Consider the following 21,131-nt stretch of genomic DNA (forward strand, 5'->3'; position numbering starts at 1 on the left):
TATTTATTATAATTTAAATTTATATAATTAAAAAAAATGGATTAATGATAGCCAACTAAAATGATACTCTGGCATAAAAAAAGGGTACAGAAAGTTAGGGAAAAAAAGAATCATGAGCTGATATCTTGTATCCTACCCACCATTTTTACACGTGTCCACCATTACCTCTCCAAATCAATCTCGACCGTCCAATATCTTTTCTTTTTTTTTTTTATAAATATTTTGATAGTGCATCTAATAATAATTAATTAATTAAATAAAAAAGAGTTTTTATAATTTGTCTGCCACTTCCTCAAAATTCTTTATTTCCAGCTCGGATATTTAACTGCGTCGTCTTCTTCTTCTTCCTCCTGTGAACAGCTTCCATTTCTCCGGTAGCTTTTCCGACCAAAAAAATGGGATGTTCTTGTCGGAAGCGGTTCTTGAAGCGGTTTTGCGCCGACGAGGTCCAAATCAATGGCGGCCTTCAAAGCAGTTTTGACCTCTTGCCTTCCCTTGGCGCCTCCATCAGCCACTCTACCAGCCTTCCTAAACGCATCATTTCCCCTTTCAACCCTTGTTATCGGTAAATTATATTGATTTTAGCTTCCTTACTTAAATAAATCGTTCGTCCTGTCGAGAATTTAGACGCCCACGTTAGGTAATTAAGAGGAAGATCATTTGATCATGCGTTTATAGAGAACGGTAATAATCTAAGCTCACAGCTAACAGATATTGTCTTCTTTACGCTTTTTCTTCTGGCTTTTTTTTCAAAGTTTTTAGACTGTGTCAGCTAGAGAGTGGTTTCCACGCCCTTATAAATAATGTTTTGTTCTCCTCTTCAATCGATGTGGGATCTTACAGGAACACTATCTCTATTGGTACGAGAGCTTTTGAGAAACCAAAAGCTCAAAAATGCAAAATCATGAGAGCTTATGCTAAAAGTGGATGATATCGTACAATTGTGGAAGTTTGTTGTTTCTAACATGGTATTAGAGTATGCCTTTAACTTAGTGTCGAACAGGGACTCTATTAGATGTGAGATCCCACATCGGTTCGAGATGAGAAAGAAACATTCTTTATAAGGGTGTGGAAACCTCTCACTAGCAAACGCGTTTTAAAACCCACATCAGTTGGGGAGGAAAACAAAACATTTTTTAGAAGAACGTGAAAATCTCTCCATAACATACGCGTTTCAAAAATTTCGAGGGAAAGCCAAAAGATGACAATATCTGCTAGTTGAGGTGAGCTTGAGGTGTTGCCGTACGAGAGTTTTCAGAAAATCAAAACCAAAACCACGAGAGCTTATGTTAAAAGTGGATAATATCATAACATTATGGAGGTTCGTTGTTTCTTTTAGCGTAGTGTCAACCAAGGACGCCATAGAATTAGTCGACAGTACCAAGGTCAAGTCTTTAGCCAAGTGTCGAACAGGGACTCTATAAAAAGAGTCGAGTCTCGATTAAAGGGTAATTTGGGTATATTATTATAACGTTAGTACTAATATTTTGTATTTGTCATGTGTTTCAGAGCATGGGAGATATGGCTAGTGATCCTAGTGATCTACTCAGCTTGGATATGTCCATTTGAATTTGCCTTTCTTCCCTACAAACAAAATGCTCTTTTCATCTTTGACAACGTTGTCAACGTGTTTTTCGCCGCCGACATCGTTTTAACATTCTTTGTCGCATATCTCGATGCTCGATCCTATGTTCTCGTCCACTCCCACAAAAAAATTGCACTCAGGTTCGATCCACAAAAACAACATTAATATTATTATTATTTTTTATTTTTATTTTATTTACTATTATTATTATTATTATTTTTTTAGGTATTTGTCTACTTGGTTTGTTTTGGATGTTTGTTCGACTGCGCCATTACAATGGATAAGCTTCTTGCTCACGAACCGAACTCGGGAGGCTGGGTTCAAGCTTTTGAACATGCTCCGGCTATGGCGGCTCCATCGGGTCAGCTCTTTCTTTGCGAGGTTTCTCTTCTCTTTCTAAACTTTTACAATGATATGATATTGTCTATTTTAAACATAAATTCTCGACATTGTTGTCGGTCTAATATAACTCTATCAACTCTATCCCAAATCGTTACTAAGACTGTGAGATCGTACATCGGTTTGGGGAGGAGAATGAATCATTCTTTATAAGGGTGTGGAAACCTCTCACTAACAACCGATGAGTTTTAAAAATTTTTAGGGGAAGCCCGAAAATGAAAGCTAAAAAAGGACAATATCTGATAGCAGTGAGTATTAGAGATCTTAATGGGCGAAGTAGGGACGAGAAGTCTTTGTCATTCCCATCGTGCAAAAATTTTCATTTATTATTTTAAAGGATCGGGGCATGTTAACGGGTGAAGACGAGTTTTTCCCATTTTTGTCATTCCCCTTTCAAATTTTTTTTAATGAATTATATATATATATTTTTTATGAAGTTTTTATTAAAAAAAATGTAAAATATTCTAATAAATATATTTATATAGAAGTGGAGCGGGATAGGACTAGGGAATGTAGTCTCCGTCTCACCCACTCCCTGTCCCAACGATCAAATGGATATCTCTTGTCTAGACCTTCGAGTTGAACAAACCTCACAACTTCTTTGTTCAATACCAGAAGATAGATAAATAAGAGCCCGAATTTGATACGACTCGTTAAGAATGTAAGAGCCCAAGCCCACCGCTAACAGATATTGTCCTCTTTGAGCTTTCTCTGTCGTGCTTTCACTCAAAGTTTTTAAAACGCGTCTGCTAGGGAGAGATTAAGAACGGCGAATCTGTAGAGATACTATCTTTACTTATATACCTATAATCTTCTCCCGAGCCAACGTAAGACTCTAACCTAGCTCCGATCCAGCTCGAGGTAACCCGTTTGGTGCGTTATTTTCCAGGCTAGAAAAGGACATCAGGTTCAATTATTTCTGGGTCCGTTGCACAAAGCTCATTTCTGTAAGTACTAATCAATGTTTTTCTCCATAATTAACCCAAAGTTTATGCTAATCATTGGTTTAATGCATATTACAGGTTACATTATTTGCAGTACACTGTGCTGGGTGCTTTAATTTTGTTATAGCCGACAAATATCCTGTCCCAAAACGAACATGGATTGGTGCAGCTAACCCTAATTTCAAGGAAGATAGCCTTTGGAATCTCTACGTTACTTCAATTTATTGGTCCATTACCACCTTAACAACCACTGGCTATGGCGATCTCCATGCTGAAAACCCTCAAGAAATGTTGTTTGATATCTTTTACATGCTCTTCAATTTGGGGTTGACTTCTTATCTCATCGGTAACATGACGAATCTCGTCGTTCATCGGACTAGTCGGACCCAAAATTTCGTAAGTATTATCTTATTTAAATGAGAAACGAAAAACGAAAAACGACCCGTAATACTAATTTCTTTGTAGAGGGATTCGGTACGAGCTGCGACGGAGTTTGCGTCGAGAAACCAGTTACCGGATGGGATACGAAACCAGATGTTATCGCATATATGTCTCAAGTTCAAGACGGAGGGATTGAAGCAACAAGACACGTTGAATGAGCTTCCGAAAGCGATTAAAGCTTCCATTGCTCATTATCTGTTCTACCCAATTCTTCACAAAGCTTACCTTTTTGAAGGCGTTTCTCGTGACTTTCTTTCCCAATTGGTAATCATTCTTAAACCCTTTCTGCTCATGCACGTGTCATTTATGTTTTATACTTATGATGCTTTGATGATGACGTATGATGATGTGGATGAGTTATATGATGATGTTTTATGATGTGTTATTTGATGACGTTGTATGACGATGACGATGTAAGATGATAGAGTTTCTTTAATATAACTCCTCTTGGGTCTAGGCCCTTGCACGTGTCATTTATGCTTTATACTTATGATGCTTTGATGATAACGTATGATGTATGACGTACGATGACGTTGATGAATTATATGATGATGCCTTATGATGTTTTACGATGATCATGATGTGTTATTTGATGACGTTTGATGACGTTGTATGATGATGACGATGCATGATAATATGACGATGTAAGATGATGGGGTTTCCTTAATATAACTCCTCTTGGGTCTAAACCCCAGCACGTGTCATTTATGCTTTATACTTATGATGTTTTGATGATGACGTGAATGAGTTATATGATGATGCCTTATGATGTTTTACGATGATTATGATGATGACACTTAATATGACGTTATTTTTCATATTAAGATGAAATGCATGTTTTAAACGTCATGTTGCATTATAATGACGATTTTCCTAGGACACAACCCCGATTAATATTAATGATGATGAATGTATGAAAACCAATACACGTATATTACAGACAGTAAGTATCAATTCTTGCATATTAAGGTATCAGATGTGGAGGCCGAGTATTTCCCACCTAAGGAAGATATCATACTCCAAAACGAAGCTCAAACCGATCTCTATATATTGGTCTCGGGCAGCGTGGTAAGCAATAAAAAAAAACCCTTTAATTCTCGTTTGAAAATTACGATATTTGCCATTTTGCTAACTTTACGAGACGTAAATGCAGGATCTAATATCGAACATTGAAGGCCATGATAAAGTATGTAATAAAATTTATATTATTTATAACCTATGGTTTTGTTCATGTTTATTCAATGCATATATTAAAGTTTTATTTTATCATATGATTCTATAGGTTATTGGAAGAGCAATTGGTGGAGAAATGTTTGGAGAATTTGGAGTGTTATGTGAAAAGCCTCAACCTTTCAAAGTTCAAACCTCAAAGCTTTCTCAAATATTGAGGCTCAAGAGAGATTCTTTGTTGTATATTATTCAATCAAATTTGGAAGATGGGAATATTATAATGAATAATTTTTTCATGGTATAATTTTTTAATTTTTTATGTATAATTTTTTATTTTTCTTTTTAATTTTCTAATTATTTTTTAATTATTGGTAGAAAAGGAAGGAATATGAACGAACGGGCGGTATTTGGAGCGACGGTGAGCTAAAGAGAAATGAAAACCGTTGTGAAGATGATGATGACGTTATTGAACGACTAGGGGAAATGGGAAGGCGAAGAAACGGGAACGTGGGAAGTTTAGACGAACATCGAATTGAGTTTGATGAGGTCGACTCGTTGGAAAATTTGGCGATAAGCTCTTGTTTGAATGATTCAAGAGGAATCAAGAAAAGGGTTACTGTACATATGAAGTCTCGAGATGGAAGTACGGTTGAGAGTCAATATGGGAAGTTAATGCTTCTCCCGGGTTCAGTAGAAGAGCTATGCACAATTGCAGGTATGTTATGATTTAGCGTTTATAATATGATTATGATATCACGAGGCTAAAACAAATATTGATTGATTGCAATTACTACTGTTTGTTCGGTGCAGGGAGAAAGTTTGGAGGAAAAATGGCCACAAAAGTTATGAGTGCGGATAATGCAGAAATTGATGATATAAGTGTGATTCGTGACGGTGACCATTTGTTTCTTCTTTATAATGATTGAAAAATGTGGTCTCGAGTAGCGTTGACAAAAAAAAAAAAAAAAAAAAAATCAATATTTTTTTTAGTGTCGGCTCATGTAAAGTCTTGTAAATTTTGAGGCAACTTGTTGAGATTATCCACCAAAATCTTTCTGGAGGGAGAAACGTCGATATCAAATCACTGAAGTTCGTAAGAATAAAAATATTCCACGATAGATAAGCGCCTATCATTGCTATGCACGTTCTGACTTTAGCTTTTTCTTCTTTGATTAGTATTAACAAAAGTTCGATCTCTTTCATTGGAACTTGGAGTGTCAAAAGTTAGTCAAGTAATTACGTGTAACGATCCATGTCTAGAATTCAGAATCTCGATTGCCCCGATAGTCCCCTACGTTATGGTGGTCACGTTATTTATTTCTCGTTTCTAAAAATAAAGACTATCCCCATTGTAACAGCCCAAGCCAAACGTTAGCAGATATTGTCCACTTTGACTCGTTACGTATCGTCGTCAGCCTCACGATTTTAAAACGCCTTTGCTAGGAAGCGGTTTCCACACCCTTATAGGAAATATTTCGTTCTCCTCTCTAACCAAGGTGGGATCTCACAATCCACCCCTTGAAGGGGGTAGCTCTAATACCATTTTGTAACAACTCAATCCCAGCGCTAACAAATATTGTCCGTTTTGACCCGTTACGTATCGCCGTCAACCTCACAATTTTAAAACACGTATGCTATGAGAGGTTTCTACACTCATATAAGAAATGTTTCATTCTCCTCTCCAACCGATGTGGGATCTCACAATAGACTAACACGAACCCTTTCAATAGACTAACACGATCACTCTCAGATACGGTCAAGGTTCATTGACCTACTTATTTACTCGAGTATCACATTACGAATTTAGTATAAATCAAGCTACTTTGAATCAATCTCTTAGCCATATTTTTATTCTATTCTCTTTCGGATGTGGAGGAACCCATGTTTAGGTTTAAGTGAAAGTGTACCGAGTAAGATTTTAAGATACCCATTTGTAAACGTGTAAAGAATAGATTTAAGATACCCAATATTGTATGGAACACGACCACTTCACATATACCAAATGTTAGGTTAAATTACAAAGCTGATCCCTATGCTTTAACCTTAATTTTATTTCGAGTCATCATTTAATTTTATTCTTTAAAATTTATCACGTATTTTGGTCACGACGTGACAAATCGCTCAAATGATTGGAAATTTGGAATAATAATGGCATAAAGGGTGACAAGCTAAGGAGAGGTTATGTTACGGAGAGGTTTCCACACCCTTATAAGGAATGTTTCGTTTCCTTCTCCAACCGATTCGGGATCTAACCATCCACTCCCTTGAGGGCCCAATGTCTTTGGGGCACACTACTCGGTGTCTAGTTTTGATACCATTTGTAACAGCCTAAACCCACGTTAGCAGATATTGTCCAGTTTGACCCGTTATGTATCGCCGTCAGCCTCACGATTCTAAAACGCATCTGCTAGGAAGAGATTTTCATACCCTTATAAGAGATGTTTCCTTCCCTTTTTCGACGTGAGATCTCACAATACATACATACATACATACATACATACATACATACATACATACATACATACATACATACATACATACATACATACATACATATATATATATATATATATATATATATATATATATATATATATATATATATATATATATACTTAATAAGTGAACTTCACCGTTGGTGTTAGAAAATACAAAGACATGCAACATGAATGGGACCGTTCTACACACCGCTTATATGGACCCACCAGTCGGTCGACACACCTCTTGGGCCAATTTTCTGGTCAGGCTAACATTCTTTGATATTGTTGCCGAACACCCGAAAAGAACGGTGATCGTAGTGGCATCATGTTAAACATGACAATCCTTTTCCTTTTTCATAACGTATGCGCCCGTACTCATCATAAGGGGAAAATGTTCCCATGTTTGTGACATACAATAATGCATGAGGTCCCAACATTTTTCACATTAATTAAATCATATAATTAAAACATATTTCGGAGTTGCATATCATTCATGTCATACATCGTGTCATATCATATCATGTACATAACATATCCCTCGACATACCATATCATATCATCAAACATTTATGATCATAACATGTACCATATCATCTAACATATCATATCGTAGACATATCATTTCATAAAACATCTCACACATATCAAACATACGACACGTACCGAGCTACTGGGTACGTGCCATCTACATAACACAAACTTCTAACCATGCCGATAGTAAGACTACTTACTTGGATGACCTTAGCCGACGTTCTCCCTAAACTTGAATATGCTTGATTTCAGCCCTCGAAGTTGTTCCAAGTATGGTCGAGATGTATATGTTTAATTCAACTCAGATGAAACGTGTGCTCAACCTAACTTTTTCAATATCGAGTCTCACACGTAATATGCTAACCTAAACGATGGAGCTTTTAAAGTTAACAATAAAAATTAAACTATAATAATAAAATACAAAATTAAGAAAAAAAGTGGTGTGGATTTAAGATATTTACCCCTGAAAGCTCAGGTATATATTGGGAGAAAAGCCCTAGCCCCGCGCATTCGAAACCAGTCGGGAAGAGGGAGATCGGTGACAGAGGCATCAGCAGCTTCTCTTCTCCTCCGAGATGGTGTCTTTTAGGGTAAGACATGATTTCCGTTCTTTTAGATCTCTTAATTTTGTATAATGGATGATATAGGAAGCATCAACAGAGGCATTCTCTATGTATTATGATGAATTTTTCGTATGTTTATTAGATTAGTGCAGGGATACGGAGAGGCATTGAGTATTTGATTTTCTTCTTCATTGATTTGTTTTTTCCGTGATTCCAGAACAATTTTGAAATGCGATTTGATCACATTTTTGTTTGATTAGTTTTTTTCTGAATCGAAATTAACGCGGTGGATTCGAGGAGTGTTTAATTAGTATTTTTTTTTTTTTTTTTTTTTTCAGTTCCACCAATACCAGGTTGTAGGAAGGGCGATTCCATCTGAATCAGATGAACACCCTAAGATTTACCGAATGAAGTTATGGGCCACTAATGAGGTTCGGGCTAAGTCCAAGTTCTGGTGAGTTTCACGTTAGAAATGCCAATGCATTTCACTTTCGGAAAGCTATTGGATGGAGTTGTTTAATTGTGACGAGTTGTCTAATTTTTTCGAATCAGGTACTTTTTGAGGAAGTTGAAGAAGGTCAAGAAGAGTAACGGACAAGTGCTTGCTATTAATGAGGTAATACATGCGTGGAACAATGGATATCTTTTGAGTTTATTTACATTAAGTTCTTAGCTTTGTGAAAATGTAATCCTCTGGCTGTTTCTTAGCTTAGGCTGATGCTGAACTGATACTTCTACTGATTAAGAAGGAAATGCATTACAAATATTGTGTTTGTCCGGTTAGCTAATAAGTGGTTGTCATTTGTATTTTATGTCTTAAATGTAGAGAATGGTGAAGATTCTCGTGTTAGTTCTTGATGTGTCGAAATGAATGTGCTTTATCCAAGTACCCTTTTTGTTTTCGGATAATAATTGAGACATAACACTTTGAAAGCTTGCCCATTTCCTCGGTGTTGACGTTGTCAACGAAGGACTCTCTTTTCTCTACTTTATAAGCATATAGATTGGGTGAAACTGGGAATGGAACATCTTAGCTGGGGGTGACATTGTGGAAAAGTTATTTGATTCTTTAGTTAGAGAATAAGAAATTATTTGGGTGCAGAGGTCTTGATGAAGTTAAGAAAAGAAAGCGTGGGAAAAGGTGGAGAGAGAATTTATAGTAGTGTCGTTTTTCATATCTATTTAAAAAAATAGTGAGTTCTTGATAGATTTGTGTCTAAATGCAACTCAAGCTAACTCAGTCATTTGATAGCTACTTTCATTGAGTGGGTACCTCCACTTCCTCACCCACTTTTTTAGACAGAAGATTGATGCAAAGCTTGCAATAGACTTTTTAAAAGGGAAGGGGTCAATTTTCAAGGGGAGAGGAAAGATTCAAAGGTTGCTATAGACAATGACAAAAGGGTATTAGTGTTTACAATTCAAAAGCATATAGAACAATTTATCGGGTAATTGCGGAAAGATGGCTATTTGTTCGAAAGTTAAAACCTTGATGTTTACGTGTGATGCTCGTAATAGTTTTATACTCGATTTGATTCGTTGGACTCTGGAAATGTATTCAACATTATTGATATTCTGAACTTGTTAAATTTTTAAGTACATGAAATGTAAGTTAGACTTCACAGAATTTGATTCAATTTGTTCGTTGGGCTGATACCTTCTTAGCAGATGCGTTTTAAAAACTTTGAGGGGAAGCCCAAAAGGGAAAGCCCAAGGAGGACAATATCTGCTAGCAGTGGGCTTGAGATGTTACAAATGGTATAGAGCTAGACATAGGGCGGTGTGCCAGCGAGAAGGCTAAGCCCTTAAGGAGGTTGGATTGGGGGATCCCACATCAATTAGAAAAGGGAACGAGTGCCAGCGAAGACGCTAGCCCCAAAGGGGGTGAATTGTGCGGTCCCACATTGGTTGGGGAGGTGAACGAAGCATTCTTTATAAGGGTGTGGAAACCTTTTCCTAACAAACGCGTTTTATAAAAACCTTGAGTGGAAATCCGAAAGGGAAAGCCCAAAGAAAATAATATCTACTAGTAACACCTTTCATGTGCATTTGTGATGATGTGATACCGAGTGTAGGATCATACTTGCTCCACTTGGATTTTTGAAATTCTTCGAGTTTTTTCTGTTACAAATAATCTTCAATATGATTTCCTTGCAGATCTTTGAGAAGAATCCCACCAAAATCAAGAACTATGGTATCTGGCTCCGCTACCAAAGTAGAACTGGCTATCACAACATGTACAAGGAATATCGTGACACGACTCTCAACAGCGCTGTAGAACAAATGTACACCGAGATGGCTTCTCGACACCGGGTTAGATCTCCATGCATCCAAATCATCAAGACTGCCACTGTTCCTGCTAAGCTATGCAAGAGGGAAAGCACCAAACAATTCCATGATTCGAAGATCAAGTTTCCGTTGGTGTTCAAGAAGGTTAGACCTCCAACCAGGAAGCTCAAGACCACATACAAGGCTTCCAAACCCAATCTGTTCATGTAAACTCATCCCTTTCTCCCATGAGCAAGCAGCAGCAGATGCAATAGAGTTTGGTTTAAATCTTCAAAATTTTGGTACATTTTTTCTTTCATTTCTTTTCGTTAGCAATGAATTTTCTCAATCTTATTGGAGGACGTCAAATTTTGCTTCTGATTTTTCATTTTCCTGCTGATTTATGGAAATGCTTTGACTTCATTTGAAGAACAATTTTAGGTAATATGAGGGGTGTTCATGACCATTCGAATTGACCTAACTCGTATTATAAGGGTTGGGATGGATTGGATTAGCTTTTTAGGGTAAATTTTTTTGAATCTGAATATGTACGGTTCTGATTTTAGGTTCATTGGACATAGAGAGGACCCAAACCGAAGTTTAAAATAAGTTTACTAGTGTGGTAATTTGTTGTGACTAAGAATGTTGTTCCCAAGTTTGACTTTAGCCTATACACTATTTTATATTCTTTCTTTATTTTGTTTGAATTTTTTAATATTATTTTATTATTTTGTTTGATTTCTTTTATATTATTTTATCATTTTTTGGTTTTATAATATATTAACTCGAGAATTTTTGATATTTTAGTTATTAATATGATATGTTTAATGACTCAATCCTACTCAACCATGTACATCTCTATTTGGGTTACTCAGTTGGAATTGATTGGGTTATGAACCATATTCATCAATCAGAGTCACCGATCCAATCATGTCAAAAAATTTCTTTAATCCAATTCAACTCATGTACAATTCATGTACACTCAGTCCATTATTCAATACACTTAGAAGGAGACGAGAAGAACCTTACCAAGAGGTTTGACATGCTCTGAATTCTCTTGAAAGAGAGGGTTCCCCTCAAAACTACTAGTAGTTTCGATTGAAGACTTTGACATAAAAAAGGTTGTAAAACGAAAGAGGGAAAAGAAGAAGATATAATGAAGTTACTCTCCAAGAAATGTGCTAAGCAACTCGAAGTAAAATTTTCGAGTCCTATAAGACCCTATGCTTATCTGTCCACAAGGGTGTAAAAAGAGGGAAAATTCCGATAAATTATTGACTAATCTAATATCTAAATATGTAATTGATGTGATATCTCACACTTGATAAGCACCTACTCCGAACAAACACAAGGGTGATATCTAAATATCTAATTTTAGTTTTCAACTACGGGTTGAATATATATATTTAAAATTATATCTCTTTAGAAAAAGGATAAAGTTTATTGCCCACTAATTTTATTTAAGTAACTGGAATCCTCTCAATTAATTTTGTCAAAAAGAAAAATAATAAAATAGGAAAAAGGAAAAAGCACGGAATTGCAGAAAGAAAACGAATTCGACTCCGCTGGGGATCGAACCCAGAATCTCTGGTTTCGTAGACCAGCGCCTTATCCATTGGGCCACGGAGTCCTTATTGGTATATTTCAGAAAGTTAATTATTAATCAATTATTTTAAAGTTACTCGAATCCTCTGAATTAATTTTGTAAAAAAAAAATAATAATAAAATAGGAAAAAGGAAAAAAGAAAAGCACGGAATTGCATAAGAATAAGAAATCGACTCCGCTGGGGATCGAACCCAGAATCTCTGGTTTCGTAGACCAGCGCCTTATCCATTGGGCCACGGAGTCCTCGTTGTTACAAATTGAATACTTTTAAATAATATAATTTAATGAAATTAAGACCATAATTACTTCAAATTTATTAATTCATGATTAGTATCTCGTGACAACAAAGAATCTGAAAATTAAAGAAAATAATAATAATAATCAACTATGGTTCTTAAAAACTTTGATCTATTTCTAAACTTAAAAAAAAAAAAAATCAATATTTTGACCCATAAAATTTTTAATTTAAAAAATGGTCTGATTCTCGAATTTTTTTTGTTTTAAAAGTGAATTACCAACTTTGCCCTTTATTTTTTTTTTAAAAAAAAATTGAACTTCAAAATAAAAATTCAAAAAATACCTTTAAAATAAATTAATATAAACTTTCAAAATTCTCATTAAGTTTATCCATAAAATTTTCTTTTTGTTAAAAGTTAAAAAATACTTTCTTTTTGGTAAAAGTTCAAAAATACTTTTATCAAGTACATGATCAGAACTATAAAAATAGTTTTTAACGATAGTACGTGGATAAATAGTTTTTAACGATAGTACGAGGATAAATACTATTTATCTAGATCTCATAAATTCCGCGCTTCTTGAGTATCTCTAGACCCCTTATTTCATTTCTCTATCTATAAAACATTCAGAAAATGCAAGAACAAGAGAATTGCAGAGAAAAAAACTACTTCATTACAACATTTTGATGAAATTCTTCAGAGAATGTGAACAGAAAATCTAATATTATCTAACCCAAAAAAACTCGCTTTAAGTTCAAGTAACTCATTTATTGGATCAGAAACACAGCAACAAATGGAATGATGATGATGATCACAAATTGCATATAGACCTAAACACTGAAAGACAGACAGAGACGCCTGCAGCGAGCAAAGCAACCTCGTTCGTAAATAAATTAGCGACTATTCTCAGATAAGGCTAAGGCTGGACTCTCCTACAAAACCTCGAAGTATAAGCTAACGCACACGCTCAAGGTTTGAATGCTGAGAATGCCACGACCGAGTTGTGTCCACCAAATCCAAATGAATTTGAGATAGCTGAAAAAACAGAGAATTGCAGGATTTTGTTACTAAACTGGGAGCTTCTGGGATTTGAAGCAGTTGGAAAATATGCAAGTAACTTACCAACATTCACTTCGTGCTGCTGCTTTACGTTCGCAACCGTGTCAAAATCAACTGAAGGCTCGGGGTTCTACAGTCAAATAGGGATTAAGTAATGATAAATATTCATCTAAACCAACTTATACAAGCATTGTCCTGTATAAGAGAAGTTAATGTAGTTTCAGAGCTCTGTATTTGTGAAACAAAATTCTCAAATTTTCATTAGCATGACATTTCCCTATGAACAATATGGAGTAGAAATAGATTGGACTCTCTGAAATCAATGAATCATTAGGATTTGAGACAGAATTGAACTATGCTATAACCTGAAACTAATTCTTTCAGTAAAGCCATGGGAAATAATGAACTCCTTTTCCAACTACCACCCCTCCAGTTAAAACATCAATTCTTCTCGATTTCGTGGATGGTACTAAACTGAAGTGCAGTGTATGAACGTGTAATAAAGAACAGAAAGTAGAGACTGACAAACAATTCTAATTGCGATTGTCGATAGGGTCTTGCTCTACGTTCAAAAGTTAACCGGACATTATCAGAAACCAGATTGTTAAAATGGAAAAGGAAACATACAAATTGATTTATGGAAGGATGCAACCATCCAGTTTCGATTGCTTTCACAGAGGCAATGGCTTCCAAACCTCCAGCAGCACCGAGGCAGTGTCCTATCATAGACTGAAAAGAAATGACAACGAGAAAAAGCATCAGCAAACCATTGGATCACCTCGAAAGGAATACATTGAAGCCATGTAAATGCTGGTGAATATGGTGGGGGAGGGAGGAAAGGAAGGAGAAGAGAGGTTGCCTTAGTTGCATTGATTTTGATCTCTGATGTATTCTTAAACACTTTCTTGATGGCATTGATCTCAGCTAAGTCACCGGCAAGGGTGGATGTTGCATGTGCATTAATATAGTTGACCTGCAAATTTTATTGAGAAAAAAACAAAAAAAAAGAAAAGTAAACTTAGTTTTTTTTTCCTCAAAAACAGTGACAATTGAACATTTCAAAAATGGTAGCCTTCCACCTCCCCGTATAACAGAAAAGATTCAAAAGAAAAAGGAAAAAAATCGATTCAAAAGGAAATGTGCGATGTGTTCTGTAGTTGGAAGGGTATAGGAATTACTTGGAGTTCCCTAACCAGTATTAGGCCCATGAACATCCACATATAAAGAACTTTGCTGTTTAATGTCACATGCAACAATTGTTACAAATAAGTGCTACTCATATTCATCCAGGTAAGATGAAAATCTTAGGTTGGAGCCAATCACATTTCAACTTTACCAAGACATTTGACATGAGAAACAAGATGAAATTTATTTTTCTTTAAAGTAAACTTGAATAACATATTTACAAAGTGTAACTAGATGACCATGAGGTACACAAAATACAGGCCAACCAACTTGCAATATTGTGCAAATGCACTTGCAAACCGTGTAACGTCATTCTCTAGACATTATCAATACGAACTTTGAAACTATTAAAACAGCATTAGCGTCAGCAATTGGGGATTCCAGAAACAGAATAAATAGATCAGATTCAGTTACCTCCTCAGGTGATACACCTGCATCTTCAAGGCTGCTCAAGATGCAAGAAGAGACACCAAGACCATCCGCTCTAGGATCTGTCATGTGATAAGCATCACAGTTAACAGCCCCTCCCAAGTATTCAGCAAGAATTGGTGCACCACGTTTCATTGCATGCTCCAAACTCTCCATAACCTGTCAGGTAAAAACTACCACTGGAGTTATCTTCAAATAGGTTTGGAATGAGGTCAAACACAGTGAAATTCAACACGAAGAAAATGAATATTCATCTTCCTTGTTGAATACATAGCAGTCCAGGTAAAAGCAAGATAAAGTAGCTTATCCTTGCAGAATTTACAGAGCACATCAAGATATACGTCAAAGCTTACCAATATGCCAGCACCTTCTCCCATAACAAAGCCATCACGATCTCTGTCCCATGGCCTTGAAGCAGTTTTAGGGTCATCATTTCTTTGAGATAGAGCCCTACAAGCAACAAAACCCCCTAATCCAATAGGTATGATAGCAGCTTCAGTTCCACCAGCAAGCATCATATCAGCCTCTCCTCGACGGATGTGATTAGCAGCAGCATAGAAGCAATAATTAGAGGTGGCACAAGCAGTGGATATAGAATAATTGGGACCCATGAAACCAATATCAATGGCAAGTAAGGCAGACCCCATATTTGTAATGGCATAAGGAATAAAAAAAGGGGTTATCTTCCGGTGACCTTTCTCTATCAAAGCCTGAACACCATCGGAAAAGACGGTTAGACCACCCATCCCTGTTCCAACAAGCACTCCAGCACGCTCCTTGTCAATCTGTTGCAAAATAAAACCATAACTGTATAAGATAAGAGAAAAAATGAACAATAGAACTGAGGATCTTTAATAAAAGCTTCAAAGCAGTGACTGCCTGAAGAACAAACTAATTATTTTCTCTTAAATGGAATTCTCCCCTAGATCAAGGAAAGTAAAGTCAAACAACCAATAATTTCTTCAAACCTCCATGCATCTCTATCTGATTATGCAACTAAATTCCTTTTGGAGGATCTCGATCACATCCTCTAAAGATGTAATTTTGCTAGTGTTGTTTGGAGTTGTTTATTTCAAGTGTTCTTCGTCAATGCTCAAGGTTGTAGAGAAACAATCAAGCAACTTCTCATTCAACTTTGCATGATAAAGGGTTGTTTTTGTGGCAAGCTGCTATTTTGTGTGGGGGTTTTTAAGTGAGAGAAATAATAGAATCTTGAGCTTTTAGAGGTCAATATATTTAGCCAAAGGTCGCTTGGATTACAATTACAGGTTAACGTTGATATCCTAATTCATGCATGTCACTTAGGCGTAGTGATAGATTGCATTATCTCACAAAAAAAATGAGTAAACTAAATGATTTAGACGCAGCTCCACAGCTAATTCAACTCCATACTTGACTTAAGCATAATGAAATATTCAATTCCTATGCGCATATAGTTTGAATCAAAAGGTAAAAACACTTCACAACTTTGCAAACAACCTCCAGATCTAAGATTCATGAAGAATTCAGCAAACCGACCAGAAACAATTGAATCCAAAAGAAAATAACAAGGAATGTAATCATGCAGAAGGACACCAGGACGAACACATACTTCACCAAAACAGTTCACATCCAAAAGAAAATCAAAAGGAGGAAATGACCTTAGAGCGCTTATCTCCACCGAGGTCAGCATCCTCAAGAGCCTTCTTACCAGCCACAATGCAATACCGAAGACAATCATCAAGCCGCCGGTCATTCTTACCATCAATGTAACCCTCAGAAGCAAATCCCCGGATCTGGCCACCAAAACGAGTAGGAAACTTGGAAGCATCAAAACGATCGATAAGAGAGATCCCACTCTCACCAGCAAGCAGCTTATCATAGTAAGCATCAACATCATTTCCGAAAACAGAAACAAGCCCCATTCCAGTAATCACCACACGCTTCTTAGGATCCTTCTCCCGCTTAGGCGCAGAGACAGTGGAAGCCGCAGATGCAGAAATGAAGGAAACACGCTTGGATTTCGGAGCAGCAGCGACGAGGAAAGGGGAGCATTTCCGGCGACGGAATGGGTCCAATGGAGAGGGCTTGAGAGTGGGAGATTGAACAGCCTGCATGGTGGAAAATGGCGATTTGAGGAAGGAAGGAAAGGGGATTTGTATAGAACAAGGATGGCGATGATTGCAAGGAGAAGATGAGATGAAAATGGGGGATGGTGGAGATTGAAATCTGGCAATTGGTTTGGATTTTAGAGCAGGAATAAGAACTTGGGAAGAATCGAAGAGGGTAAGGGGGGCAGCGATTTGTCTGGCTAAATGGTGAAGCCACTCAAAGAGGGTTCTCGTAATCTACGCCCAACTGAAGGATGTGATTTAGGCGACCTACATTACATTAATTTCTTTATATTCATTTATTTGATGTTTAATTTTTTAATTAATTATTAACCATGATTTGATGTCATATATTAGCTCAACCATTAAAACCCTAACGTCAAACTAAATATAGACCAATGTTTAAATTATGTTTTGGAGGTCCATATATATATATATATATATATATTTTTATTTTTTTTCGGTTGGGTTGGATTTTTGGAAGATCGAAAACTCGGTTTATTGTTGGGACTTCCGTTACTCTGTATTTGAAATATGCCTCAATCACCTATTGATTCACTGATCTTTCTCTCAAACACTGATCTTGATCCTTGAACAAACAGCTCTTTCTCGTCTCCCTACTTACTCTATCTGGAACGAACAGCTTCTCTCCTGAACTTAGCTTCTCTCCTTCACTCAATCTTGGGAGTATTACGATTTGCAACTCAAATGGTACTTTATGAAGTTTTTATCGGTTTTATTGTTATTTGTGCGTCTTGTGAGCGTGTTTGGATATGTGAAGGCAATTGTTTGGATGTTCTCCTAACCCAACTTGGGATTGGACGGGAGGAATTGCAGCATGGGGAATGTCTGCGTCTCGTTGCAAGGTTAATTTTGAGTTGTGGGTCATTGGGGGTTTATCTGATCAAGTGTTGGGACACAAGGGTCCTGAAAATTGTGTGAGATCCCACATCGATTAATTCTTTATAAGGGTGTGGAAATCTCCCCTAGTAAACGCATTTTAAAAACCTTGAGGGGAAGCCCGAAAGCCCAAAGAAAACAATATCTGCCCAAGCGAGGAATGAAAACCTCCCCTAGTAGACGCGTTTTAAAAATCTTGAGAGGAAGCCTAAAACAGAAAGTCCGAAAATAGGGTTATAGCTTTATCCTATTTTTAAGATTATTATGAATATTAAGAATATTTGATGTTTGTAACTGATGTCTGTGATAGGTTGTGACTTATGAATGTCTGATATTTAAGTTTTATGAGATTTTAGTTATTAATATAACATGTACGGTAAATAAGTATAAATTTTTTAATATAATTTAAACAAAAATACCTTGACAACCCAATCCGAAAATAGAGGATGAGTTGAATTAGGTTGTGAACTTTGTCCGAGTTGTTTATGTCACCATCCCAACCAGACTGAAATTTCATATCAGATTAAAATATTTTCCAACCCAACCCAACGTATATACTAGTAACTAAAATTTTAAATGAATCGTTAAACTCAATAAATAAATAATAATGATTAAACTTAACATCCATGATCATGATCTTTATGAGAATTTATAGTTAAGGTCGTGCCTCGAGGATCTATGATATAGGTCTAGAACTATGACGATAATAAAAGAGATCAGTAGAACGATAATTCAAGAGACCTTGAGAGCCTAAGAGAAATTTCGAGGGCTAGAGGTCCAAATAGAACCAAGAACTAGTAACTAGTTGAGTTAAATTGTCCTAATTTGAGCTTAGGTGGAACAAACGAACCTAGGGTTAGCCTATGAACGAAATTTATTTTCGAGTTAAGATTTTTTTTTTCCGTGCTTGTCTTTTAATTTCTGTATTTCACGTAATTTAAAATACGTTTGTATTTTGATGGTCTCTCCGTCTCTGTGTTTTGTAAAATTAAAAATTTTATTACTATTTTAAAATTGAATTTTTTATGTGCGTAATTAAATATTTTAAATTTTATGTATTTTTATTATTCCATATCAGTAAGTAACGGTCCGTGACTCGAGTCTCTCGAAAAGTGAGTCATTATAATAGAATTAACAAAAAATAATCCTGAACTTTATATTTTGTTTTTAAAAAAATCTATAAACAAGAATTTCAACAAAAAAAAAAGACGGATAGGGTATTCGATGAAAATTGTTAGTATCTTGTTTAAAAAATACTATTACAGTTAGTATATAGACGATATCGTTAGTACCCGTTTCAAAAATACCTTTAAACTTTCAAATCGTACGAAATGGGACCCAAAATTTCATGTTAAAAGTATAAAATCAAATAAAATATAACGTCCAATCATGTCAAAACATTTAATGTTGAACAGATATCTCGATGGTTCAATTATCCTCCGTTCTTCTTGTTACAACTTATATACCTTAATTAATAATTGAATCACGAAAAGATCCATCAAGACTTAATTATTTTAGTTAGATTGTACCTTAGTAGTTGAGTCTAAATCAGATGTCGTTAGGGTTTATTACACAAAAAGAGAGACATAGAGAATTCGAATCGTAATTTTGAGCATAGCTAGCGGGAGGGAAATGAAAGAAAACGTGCATTATCTTAGAAACGTTCAAAAAAGTCTAAAAAATACACTTACCGTTAGTTTTAGATAGAAACCGTTAATACTTTGGTTCAAAAGTACTCTTGAACTTTCAAAAATAATTTTTTATTTTCAAAAGTGTTTCGACAATATCCTTTAGTTTTCGAGAGTTCTATTAATATATTTAAAAAAAAAACTTTAAAAACACCTTTGGACTTTTTTTTTAATTCAAAAATAACCTGGATGTCACGGTCATGCATGTCCAAGGCGTGTTGTCAATGGCCGCATGACAGATATCCCGGTCTTGCTTGTCTAGGACGTGTTGTCTATGGTTGCATGCTCGTTCCAAACCCCTTTTACATGCTTTCATCCTAGATAAGTCTTTACCATTTCATATTGGGTCAGTACAATGGTGTATGACTGTTCACCAAAATCGTGTCTACCCTTGCAAGCACTAAAATGCCCCAAAATGTACTACAGGGGATATGACTAATTATCAACTTCTCTCTACCCGATAGTTAGATGTTATAAGCCGTTGTTATTGCCTTTTTGCTTGCATCACATATAACACCAATTTCAATCTCTCAAATCCTGCTTTCAAAATCTCTTTACCTCGCTTTCTAAAACTTTCTTATTGAATCGGGACTAGAGGCTCGAATATACGTCACTTGGCCGTAGGCGACGCATAAATAAATTGACGTAGTACCATATTTTAAAATACTCATAAACTTTCCAGAGTAACATTAAGACGTTTATAAATAATTTTTTTGACGGTAAGAATTAAAAATAAATAAATAATAAATGGTATTAATATTACTTTTAAAATTTTCTTAGTATTTATTAATTTTGGAAATAAACTCAAAAAAGTAAAAAAAAAAAATAATAAAAAATAAATAAATATAATAATTAAAAAAAAAACTTATTTATTTAATCTAATTTATGTTGGTTTATTCAAATATGGAAATAAACATAAATGTGGAAACAAATTAAAGAAAATTGGTCACTAACTAATAAATTTTTGAATTTATATAATTTATTTGAGCTTTTAATCTCATATTATTTTTATTCTCGACCTAACTTGATATAAAGTTAAAAGTTTAAGATTTTACGATATTAAAATTTTAATCTTATTAGTTATATTTTTAATTATATTTAATAGATTAATAACGTCAGTGTTAAACAGTCAATTGTAGAAGTCGAGCGAACTCGACTCTTCTCACAAGTTGATGTTTCACACGACATAAGAGAGAGAAAAAAAACGGTCTATAATTGCATTACGAGTTGGAATCCTAACGTTAATGACTCTTTTTTGGTGTTTAGGGTTAGTGTTTGACTACGCTTTGGTTTTATCATCGTGTCTAGCTTGTGTGGTTGCTTGCATCGATGGATCATCGTTCCACTCAATACACACGAGACCCAGCTCCATCATGAAAGACAATTATCGTCGTCGTTCATGTTCATTTTCTTCATCTTATGCCACCGATATCCACCGTCGTTGACTGCCACACATAATTCAAACTCTAGCGCACCAAGATCCAGCTCATTCTTAGTAACTCCAAGATCATTCCATGGTGACCATGGAGGAGAGCCACCGTCGTGCACGACCAAGAT

The 21,131-nt window shown here is 35.6% G+C and overlaps 3 protein-coding genes and 2 non-coding genes across 5 annotated transcripts; 2 read left to right on the forward strand and 3 right to left on the reverse strand.

Annotated features, from left to right (window-relative positions):
- Positions 1-352: 352 nt before the first annotated feature.
- On the forward strand, positions 353-5,588 carry LOC111457317 (potassium channel KAT1-like). The gene is made up of 11 exons (XM_023099553.1): positions 353-565; positions 1,510-1,725; positions 1,811-1,966; positions 2,874-2,931; positions 3,007-3,324; positions 3,394-3,633; positions 4,339-4,437; positions 4,523-4,555; positions 4,652-4,837; positions 4,915-5,254; positions 5,350-5,588. Exons 1-11 carry the CDS (start codon positions 396-398, stop codon positions 5,463-5,465), a joined length of 1,932 nt encoding a protein of 643 aa, XP_022955321.1. The 5' UTR covers positions 353-395; the 3' UTR covers positions 5,466-5,588.
- Positions 5,589-7,998: 2,410 nt separating this feature from the next.
- On the forward strand, positions 7,999-10,816 carry LOC111457325 (60S ribosomal protein L18a-like). Its single transcript, XM_023099564.1, has 4 exons — positions 7,999-8,140; positions 8,452-8,567; positions 8,666-8,729; positions 10,271-10,816. Exons 1-4 carry the CDS (start codon positions 8,126-8,128, stop codon positions 10,610-10,612), a joined length of 537 nt encoding a protein of 178 aa, XP_022955332.1. The 5' UTR covers positions 7,999-8,125; the 3' UTR covers positions 10,613-10,816.
- Positions 10,817-11,938: 1,122 nt separating this feature from the next.
- On the reverse strand, positions 11,939-12,011 carry TRNAR-ACG. The gene has a single exon. It is a non-coding gene; the product is annotated as a tRNA-Arg (tRNA).
- Positions 12,012-12,157: 146 nt separating this feature from the next.
- TRNAR-ACG lies at positions 12,158-12,230 on the reverse strand. The gene has a single exon. It is a non-coding gene; the product is annotated as a tRNA-Arg (tRNA).
- A 643-nt stretch (positions 12,231-12,873) lies between these two features.
- Positions 12,874-17,239, reverse strand: LOC111457319 (3-oxoacyl-[acyl-carrier-protein] synthase I, chloroplastic). The gene is made up of 7 exons (XM_023099555.1): positions 16,537-17,239; positions 15,250-15,681; positions 14,882-15,055; positions 14,142-14,255; positions 13,910-14,011; positions 13,346-13,412; positions 12,874-13,258 (listed from the first exon to the last, which is right to left on the reverse strand). The coding sequence occupies exons 1-7, from the start codon at positions 16,990-16,992 to the stop codon at positions 13,191-13,193; spliced, it is 1,413 nt and encodes a 470-aa protein (XP_022955323.1). The 5' UTR covers positions 16,993-17,239; the 3' UTR covers positions 12,874-13,190.
- Between the last annotated feature and the right edge of the window lie 3,892 nt (positions 17,240-21,131).

This window comes from Cucurbita moschata, unplaced genomic scaffold (assembly GCF_002738365.1).
Source record: "Cucurbita moschata cultivar Rifu unplaced genomic scaffold, Cmos_1.0 Cmo_Scf00019, whole genome shotgun sequence".
In the NCBI taxonomy this organism is placed as follows: domain Eukaryota; kingdom Viridiplantae; phylum Streptophyta; class Magnoliopsida; order Cucurbitales; family Cucurbitaceae; genus Cucurbita; species Cucurbita moschata.